At 37.5% G+C, this 10,089-nt stretch overlaps 1 protein-coding gene across 2 annotated transcripts; it reads right to left on the reverse strand.

Annotated features, from left to right (window-relative positions):
• Positions 1–511: 511 nt before the first annotated feature.
• LOC143533490 (uncharacterized) lies at positions 512–3,033 on the reverse strand. Of its 2 annotated transcripts, XM_077028256.1 has the most exons (10): positions 2,919–3,033; positions 2,711–2,773; positions 2,568–2,634; positions 2,434–2,499; positions 2,239–2,332; positions 2,017–2,133; positions 1,318–1,418; positions 1,142–1,216; positions 972–1,064; positions 512–879 (listed from the first exon to the last, which is right to left on the reverse strand). In XM_077028256.1, exons 2-10 carry the CDS (start codon positions 2,722–2,724, stop codon positions 634–636), a joined length of 873 nt encoding a protein of 290 aa, XP_076884371.1. In that variant the 5' UTR covers positions 2,725–2,773; positions 2,919–3,033; the 3' UTR covers positions 512–633. The 2 variants fall into 2 exon arrangements, with proteins under 2 accessions (XP_076884371.1, XP_076884372.1); XM_077028257.1 differs by lacking the exon at positions 2,919–3,033 and having other exon boundaries at positions 2,711–2,889.
• Positions 3,034–10,089: the final 7,056 nt, after the last annotated feature.

Raw genomic sequence — 10,089 nt, forward strand, 5'->3', positions numbered from 1 at the left:
TTATAATACATATAAAGTATTTTTTAAAATACGTATAAAAATATATATATATATAAATTTTAAGCCATAAAAAAAGTGCTCCGGCCGAAGGTGCGGCCGGCACACCTTCAAGGCCAGGCCTGAGTACAAAGGTTCAAATCTTGCAAGGTATTTAGGAGTAGCCTATTTTAACGCAAAAAAAGGACTTTCGCATAAAAAACACAATCATTATTGTCACAACCACGAGAATGGAGCATTTTGGGGCCTAAAACAAAGTATAAATTTGGGGCTCTAATTAAAAGTAATTAAATTTTTAAGTCAACGTTCAACTCAGATCGGAGCTTACAAGCCAAGTCAGCTTCACTGTATTGTTATTCATCGCAAGCTCGGGCGTGAATTAACGTTGACATGGCTCGTTCTTTTAACAACCTTAATGAAATATTTAAAGCACAATGCCATTGTAGAAAAGATTGAACATATATATGTGCTACAAAACTTCTTGAATTTTATACTACAATTCGGTAGAGGGTGAAACCGTCTTTTACTACTGAACGAGCCACCAAATTCTTCAACATAGTCTCGCGGTGTAATTTCATGATGTTTTATAATCAAACTAAAACAGAATGTGTAACATTGTCAACATACAACAGGGATCTAACTTATCTTGATGTCTCTAAGAAGCCGAGCAGCCATGGATCCATATCTTCTGGCTTCCCAGTCACTGAGAGTCCGAGATTCTTGTGGCAATTCATCATCATTATCATTATCATTATCAGCTTCATCTTCAATCTTTTCATTTGTATCATTTTCGGTAATGGGATCAAGATTTATAATTCCTTCTGGGGACTTTAAGGTCATGATGTAAAGCTGTATACTTGGATGCTGATACTTCCTGTCCATCTATGGAGGAAAAAAACTTAAAAAGTGAATCTTGAATCTTGAAAATGAAGAACATTTAAAAACATGTTTTGTCGTTGTGAAATTAGGTGTACCTTTGATTTGGGCACTATTTTCACCTCAAAATGCTTCTTCCATAACTCAATCATTTGTTCATGAACATTCGTTGAACGAATTTCATAACCAATCTGCAAGAAAAGAGTATAAGAAATGAATGTGAACAATAGTGAACGGGTCATTGATAAGATGTTAGTTTAATACTTACCAAAATTGTTGTTTTGGGCCCTGATAATGCAAGCATTGTCTGCAATAGTGGTTCCAACAGATGCTCGGCATAAACCTTGTAACACATAAGAATATTGTCACATATTTAAAAAGATTGAACCAGTTAAGACCTAAGCATACGCGCACAAAACGGATTCGGATTTTAGTCAAACATACCACATCAGTGCCAATAATGTAGTCAAAAGGTGGATCGAGTGCCCTTATATGATCATGGTTGCCCCAACTGAGCTCTGCAGCAGTCATGGACCCGATCGAATCTGAAAAAATAAATAAAAGAATCATATATGCCTTGTATTGAAGGATCTATAAGACTATTGGTTTACGAGTATCTTGTAAAAAAGGTTTTGATCATATTTTAGTAGCACATTTCACATGTTTAGAACAAAAGAAGGAAACAACAAATTGATTCCTTTTAGAAATAGATGAGCATTATTCTCTGTCACAAAACAATTGTGGAATTTTCAAAATTGATAGTTGTAATTTTTAACATTCCGATTTTACCCTTAACTACTCTTATCGTCATAAGTTGCAAGTTTTCCAAATTAACAAGTATCTTTAACCCATTAAGGGAAAAAAATGACATTATGCTAACTAAAAGCTGCATTAATTGTACATATCTTAAATTATATAGTATTTGTTCATCAGCAAACAGTTTTGTATCGGAGATTCTGAGGAAGTAATAATCATAATCAATCTTCATGTTTGTTTGATGGTTCTTAGCAGAAGATCAATCTTGACCCATTTGCTTTATAATGGATTGATTCGTGTTATGTTTTATATCTTTTAACAGTTCAAACATGTAAAAAGACACCATTAGTTGAGGAATAATTTAAAAAGAAATAAAAAATCAAGAACCTGCATCAGGATTCATCTGTGTGGTCCTCGAAGTATTACGTTCAACATTACGCATCAAAAGAGGCAAAACCTCAACTTGGTCTGTTGAAACAACGTCACATCCGAGCAATGCCATGCCTAAAAACAAAATCATTACACATAACATAAAAAAAAAATAAGAATATTCTAATCTGAATCTACAAGATTCCATTATTTATATGTTACACACGCAAGAGATCTCACCGAAACCTGCAACCCCGCAACCCGCTCCAAGCTCAATAACACGTTTTCCTTTCAATTTCGATGGACAAAACCGCCCCTTCCTGCAATTTTTCTCCTACAATATATATTCATAAGCATACACTCATACAAAACTAACCATATAATCAATCATTCAGTCATACATAATTAACAAGAATTAGAAATGATAATTGTTACCAGATACTTGACCAATACCATTGACGCGTCCCACACGGTTGTGCCTAAATGCTTCGAATTCGGATCCTAATAACCGAACGCATACGATCATATGCTAAAATCAAACATATTCAAATGTTTATATAATAATGTACCTGTGAAAACTGAAGCTGGTATCCCATAACTTCAAACAGAACAGCTGAGGTCTGTGGTGAATTTAACCTAAAGCACAAAACTATTAATATCAACAAATATTAAAAATTTAAAACCAATTGGAAAATTATAAAGAAAGTGTTACCTGTCAGCATCCATTGAAGGTTTGAAGTAATGAAAAGACAATAATAAGTGGTGTTGAATTTAACTGCAATAGAGGTCAAATTAGGTGGATTTGGTGTTGTCTAGGGTTTAGTTCTTTGAGGCATATGATCGAACAGATGGTGATCAACAAATTCAATGGATAATTATAATTAGATACAGAAGACAGACAGAAAGAAAGATTAATATACCTTGATGATGACTATGAACAAATTTGAATGAGGGGCGGCATATGATATACGATTTCTGGGTTTATCAGTTTAGAGTGTCGTGGATCGATGACGTAATTACGATAGTAATCATTTTGATTTCAGGTTTTTCGGGTCGTGTTATTCGAGTTTGAAAGTTTAAATTCTAGAATCGAAACTCAACCCAAATCTCTCACTGTTTCTTCGGGTTCGGGTTTTTTCAGGTTTCAAGTATCCTAAAAAACAGACAAAGATTAAAAAACTATAACAGAAGATAATATATGTTCTTTGTCACTTGTGTAACTTAAATAACCAACAAAACAAAAATAACATGTAAAACAATGTTAAAAAGAGTAAAATTTTACAATTTACAAAGTCTAATCATATAAACAAAACTAATATAATCATCTTCAATATGTCATGATGATTAGAGTGTTCGATTATGGTTGCTTTTAGTCATGAATCAAAAATGTTAACAAACAATAAAAATTATATCCATAATATTAATAGGTGGAATGACAACATTCGATATAGGCATGTTATTATTTGGTTTTAAAACTAAAAGTTTATTCGGGTTTTTTGTGTTGACCCAAAAAACAAAAATTTAGACCCAAAAACCACCCCAAATTACTTCATTCCGAGTTTAGATTTGTCTTTTCTCAAATTAAGTTTTAGATAAAAGTGACAACTCTACCACCAAATGTGTAAGTCTCCTAATTGTAAACTTTTTTTAGGAGTATACTAGTTGTTGTTATTATTAAAAAAGAGTAAATTAAAGTTTATGTTTCTGTAGTTTATGTGCGATACACACTTGAGACCCTATTTGAAATGGTGGCAAATTTACAACACTAACGTCCAAGAAAACGACAAATAGACGGAGGGACGCAAGCTAACCCCACTCGTAAATCACAAGGGCTCACCGTGCTCATTTTTCCAAAGAGTCTCAAATTCCCACCCATAAACCACAAGGATGCAAACTTCAATTTACTCAAAATAGTGATTTTCCATATGAAGGAACGTGACTAATCATAACTTTTCACAAACTTAACCCTTTTTAAAAGTAAAGCCCGTTTCATGTAGATTTAATTGAAAATTTGTATTTACATTTACCATTTATATTATGTATGATACTTTTAACTAAAATTTTCCTTAGACTGGTGTCATCAAACCATTTTGGGCAATTGGCTTTTACTTCTAAGCTATACAAGAAGTTGTTTTATTTCAGTGGTGATCAGTCAACGGTTTAACTTTTGAACCCGGTTTTTAATTATAAATAGATTTCATAATTATTAATCATATTAATAATGAATACGCAGCGGAATATAAAACGAGTAATCGCCATTTAACGGAATCGTACAGGATCCGGTTACATACGATACGAGTACGATACGAAACAACCAAAGAAACATAAATATATAAACGACAATATTTAAGTATACCTCGGTTAATAAATAATCGGTTGAGACACCGAGAGTTAACGAGCGACGCTAGGTGACGAAACGAGACGAGACGAGTGGTGGCAGCGGTGCTCAGAGACAGCGACGACTGGTCAGCGGCAGCAGCAAAAGACGTCGCGGACTTCGCGACGGCGTTCGGTGGTGCCCGATGACTTGTAGTGGCGGTGTTCCGGTGGCTTGAACTTGCTACGGGAGTTCCGAGCGCCGTGTACTTGGAGTGCTTTCCAAGTTCTTTTGCGGCTGAGTTTTTTCACAAAAGTGAATTAATTATTATTATTTTTAATCATAATAATTCATCTTTTATAATATATATCCATATATCCGAACCCCATATTCGATCAAGCCCGACACACGTTTAAAAGCCCGTCTCAAGTTTATTTAACTAGTAAATAAGCAATATCAATATTATTTATATCCAATATAAATAATAATCCCGTTAATTAGTCGTCAATGCCGGTTAACTAATTTAAGCGGATTTTGTGCTCGTTACCCAAGGTGTAACTCTCACGGGTCACAACCCGGTCGGCCACGTTGACTTACCCGAACCGGTCCATAATTCCAACAGTCTCCCACTTGGACGGTTTCTGGTTAAGTTGATCAACGCTAACAGCCAGCGGTGCTCTAGCTACACATAGCTACCCCCAACGGGTTATGACATTTAAATTCATTAATCAAAAGATCTTGGAATACACTATTGCAAGATAATGAACTTATAGTAATCGTTGTCATCTATCCTTTCCGTATAAGACACCAATTGAACAATGAGACATGGATCAAATCAATCTCATATGGCGTTCAATCATTATCGTTTTCGTTCTCGAGTCAAAGTGGTCCATCAAACACACAGTAAGTTTGGGTGAGGCCTCACACTTTACCAGTTTGAATCAACGAAGGCGCAAAGATTTCTAACTGTTACATATCATGTAAGAGTACAAAATCCCATCTTGATTACATACAACTCCCACTGAACTTCAGAATACTCCCAACCAATGCCTTTATGATTGGCAGTTACGCGACAGCGGTTGACACTGATCAAAGAATACCTTTAGTAAACGAAAGCTCTAATATGTATCTCAGGTCTAAGGATACTAAATGAGCATACCAATATCAAATGCATCTTATGACTAAGATTCATGAAGATGATTTGATGCGAGTTACATCCAACGTCATTCACAATGAGGTCTGTGAGTTTGGAAGTCAACCCCTTGAGTCCAAAGTCAGAATAGCCTTAATTCAGAATCGTTCCCACGAGTCTGACCGACTACGGATAATTTAGAATACAATATTCATGGATTAAACGTATTAAAATGAACACAATTATAATATTCAACGTTCACATAACCATTAAATCAAAAGTGAACTCAAAAGTATAACTGTTTAAATGTTTATACATCCAAATACTAAATCAAAACAAATTAGTAGCTAATCTAAGACCGATAGCATCCCTGTGTTGGTCATGCTTGTCCTGAGTCATCGACTTAGTGAACGGGTCTGCTAGGTTTTGATCTGTGTCTACTTTGCTTATTATGATGTCACCTCGTTCCAGTATCTCCCGTATGAGATGGAACTTCCTTAGAATGTGCTTGGCTCTGTTATGAGATATGGGCTCTTTGGCCTGAGCAATAGCACATGTGTTATCACAGAACACCTCGATTGGTTTGCGAATACTCGGAACCACATCGAGATCGGTGATGAACTTCTTCATCCAAGCAGCCTCTTTAGCAGCATCCGATGCAGCTATATATTCAGATTCGGTGGTAGAATCCGCCACTACACTCTGCTTGGAGCTCTTCCAATAAATAACTCCTCCATTGAGAGTGAAAACGAAACCTGACTGCGAGCGAGAATCATCTCGGTCAGTCTGGAAGCTAGCATCAGTGTAACACCTTACAGTGAGCTCCTCTTCCACTCCCCCAAACACCAAGAACATATCTTTGGTCCTATTCAAATACCTTAGAATATTCTTTACAACAGTCCAATGGGCCATGCCAGGACTCTGTTGAAACGACCGGTCATGCTCAAGGCATACGAGACGTCTGGTCTAGTACACAACATAGCATACATGATAGAGCCAACCGCAGAAGCATATGGAATTGCTTGCATATGCTCAGACTCAATGTTCGTTGCCGGAGATTGTGATTTGCTCAACACGGTTCCTTTAGTCATTGGAACAGCTCATTTCTTGGAGTTTTCCATTGAGAAGCGTGCCATTACTTTGTCTTTGTAAGTACTTTGACTTAGTCCTAGAATCCGCTTAGATCTATCTCTATAGATCTTTATTCCCAGAATATAAGCGGCTTCTCCAAGATCTTTCATTGCAAAACAAGATTCCAACCAGTGTTTAACTTCCTTAAGCATAGGAATGTTGTTTCCAATTATTAGTATATCATCCACATACAATATGAGGAATGATATAGTGCTCCCACTAGCCTTTCTGTAAACACAAGGCTCATCTTCATTTTTGACAAAACCAAACTCTTTGATTTTCTCATCAAAGTGAAGATTTCAGCTTCGAGATGCTTGCTTAAGTCCATAAATGGACTTATTCAATTTGCAAACCCTATTAGGATATTTTGGATCGACAAAACCTTCAGGCTGAACCATATAGACATCTTCAGAAAGATGTCCATTAAGGAAAGCAGTTTTGACGTCCATTTGCCATATCTCATAGTCATAATATGCAGCAATGGCAAGTAATATCCTTATTGACTTAGTCATAGCAACGGGCGAGAAGGTTTCATCATAGTCAACACCTTGAGTTTGAGTAAAACCTTTCGCGACTAGCCGTGCCTTATAGGTTTGTACATTTCCATGCATGTCGGTTTTTCTCTTGAAACTCCATTTGCTCCCTACTGCCGACTATCGGGGGGTAGCTCAACCAAGTTCCAAACTTGGTTATCCTGCATGGATTGCATCTCGGCATTCATGGCATCTTGCCATTTCTCGGATTCCGGATCCAAGATAGCAGATTTGTAGTTAGTAGGCTCTTCGCCAGACTCGGCTACTAATAAGACTTCGGGACCATCTAGATGCCATAAGTATCTAGAATTTGGTACGGGAGTCCTACTACTTCTGTGAACGCTCGTGTTCACGTCTGATGTATCAGCAACAACAACTTGTTGATCAGACGCTCCAACTTCCTCAGCGGTTGTTTGTGGTTCTTGAATTTCTTCAAGATCGACAATGTTATCTCCAGTTTCTCGATTGAGAAATTTCTTCTCAAGGAAGTGGCCTTTCCTCTTGATAGAAATCGTATTTGTATCAGGATGAAAGAAGTAATAACCGCTTTGGTTATAGTATCCGACGAAAACAACTTTTACGCCGCGGGGATCAAGTTTGTCATCAGACTCACTTGAGATGTAAGCATCACATCCCCATACTCTAAGGTAAGACAATTTGGGCTTCTTTCCCTTGTGTCATATCTCATATGGGGTTTTGTCTATCTTCTTAGTTGGAGCTAGATTGACAATGCGGGCAGCGGTCATAAGGGCGTAACCCCAAAAGGAGTGAGGCAAGTTAGTTCTACACATCATCGATCGAACCATGTTTAGCAAAGTTCGATTTCTCCTCTCGCTCACGCCATTATGTTGGGGTGTGCCAGGTGGAGTGAGCTGTGAAACAATTCCATGCTCTTTTAGATGAGTGATGAACTCTGAGCTGAGATACTCTACACCTCGATCTGATCGAAGCATTTTAATGGTTTTACCAAGTTGTTTTTCCACTTCGTTTTGAAACTCTTTGAACCTTTCAAAAGTTTCGTGCTTGTGTTTCATAAGATACACATAAGCGTGTCGCCTATAATCGTCGATAAAGGAAACGAAGTATCTTTCATGGTTTCTAGTCATGGTTCTGAAAGGTCCACATACATCAGAATGTATGAGTCCTAACAGATCACTTGCCCGTTCACTTTTATGAGTGAATGAGTCTTTGGCGAGTTTGCCAGCTAAGAAAGATTCGCAATCATCAAACGAGTCCAGTCCCGTGGATTCAATAATCCCTTCGGATTGGAGTCTTTTAACTCTTGCCTTGCTTATGTGGCCAAGTCGGCAATGCCATAGAAAAGTATCATTGATGCTAGTCTTGATACGTTTTGAAAGATGATATACGTTATTATCTGGTTGAACATCAATCTCATAAATACCATTTCGAGGTTTAGCCTCAAAATAAAAGATATTATTTAAGTAAGCAGAAATAGCCATGCCATTAAAAACGTACTTAAAACCTTGTTCAAGCAACAATGAAAATGAAATGATGTTTCTGGTCAAACCAGGAGCATACAAACAATTATTCAAAGGAAAAACTAGACCAGATGGACAAGTAAAATGAAAAACTCCAGTTGCCAGAACTGGTACTCTCTTCCCATCTCCAACGATGAGTTCTATGTTGCCTTTATTCAGTTTCTTCCACTTCTCAGGCTCTTGCAAGACATTAACAATGTGGAAACCACATCCGGTATCAAATACCAATGTGTTGCTAGAGACAGTGAAAAGTTCAATAACGTATATGGAAATACCTCGAGAAGTGCCTTCACCATTGGCCTTCTTCTTTGCTATCTTGTAACATCCTAAAATTTTTATATTGATAAATAAAAGAAAGTTATGTTTAGTAAATTCACGTTTTAGTTATTTAATGTCGAGTAAGGAACGGGTCTTGGGCTTAGTTATTTTATGAACTCGGCCTGTCTCGACCCGTAGGAAGCCAACCCGAGCCTAACCAAACCCGTAGTATATAAACGAAAGTTCTTGACACTTCCACCATTTTCACCATCTTCCTTCACTTACACCCACCCAAACACTCTCATTTCTAGAGAGAGAAGCTAGAGAGAGAAAGTTCTCAAATCACAAATCCGAGTCCACAATCTTGTTCCTAATCGTTTTTGGTAAGTCCCTCTCGAAAATCATCCGTTTTCATAACCATTTCGGCCTCAAATCGAGCAAAAACGTAACTTGAGTTTTCGGGTCAAAAACCGCCTTGTTTTGGTGTCAAAATGCAAGCTTTTGTGTTTAAAAGTACTAGGAATCGATAGCCCTTTCAATCCCGAGCATTTCCATGTCAAAAACTTCGATTTTGGGTCAAAAATCTGGAAAATCTGGAAAACCCGTGGGTTTCTCCGTCGCCCAGCTTGAAGGAGTCGAATCAGACTCATTCGATCGAATCAGTCGATCGAATCAGTCCATTCGATCGAATGTGTAGATCGAACAAGTCCAGTCGACCGAATAGGGAAGCAACCGAACGGTCTCCATCTTATTCGACCGAATGAGCTTCATATCCGACCGAACGAGTTCCTATTCGATCGAACAAGTGCCATGTCCGACCGAACGAGTTTTCCCAACTGGTTCGATCGAGTGTGTGTCTAGTTCGATCGAGTGTGCCTCAGATTCGATCGAATATGTCCCTATTCGACCGAATCAAGCCAGAACCAAGCCGAACGAGTTTTCCCAACTGGTTCGATCGAGTGTGTGTCTAGTTCGATCGAATGTGTCTCAGATTCGATCGAATATGTCCCTATTCGATCGAATCAAGCCAGAACCAAGTTGTTTCCAAGATTCGCCTGAAGTGAAGTTCGTTTATGAAATAAATTAAAAACCTATTGGAAAATGTGTTAAGGCGGTTATCAAAAATGAGTAGTGGTAGTAGTAGTAGTAGTAATTGATATGTGGAAATATTATACAGTTAGCCGAGCCCAGTTAAAGAAAGGAATTACAATCAACGGCGAG

Source organism: Bidens hawaiensis, unplaced genomic scaffold, assembly GCF_021521415.1.
Source record: "Bidens hawaiensis isolate Kalapana, Puna unplaced genomic scaffold, B.hawaiensis_p1.1 tig00009774_1, whole genome shotgun sequence".
In the NCBI taxonomy this organism is placed as follows: Eukaryota; Viridiplantae; Streptophyta; class Magnoliopsida; order Asterales; family Asteraceae; genus Bidens; species Bidens hawaiensis.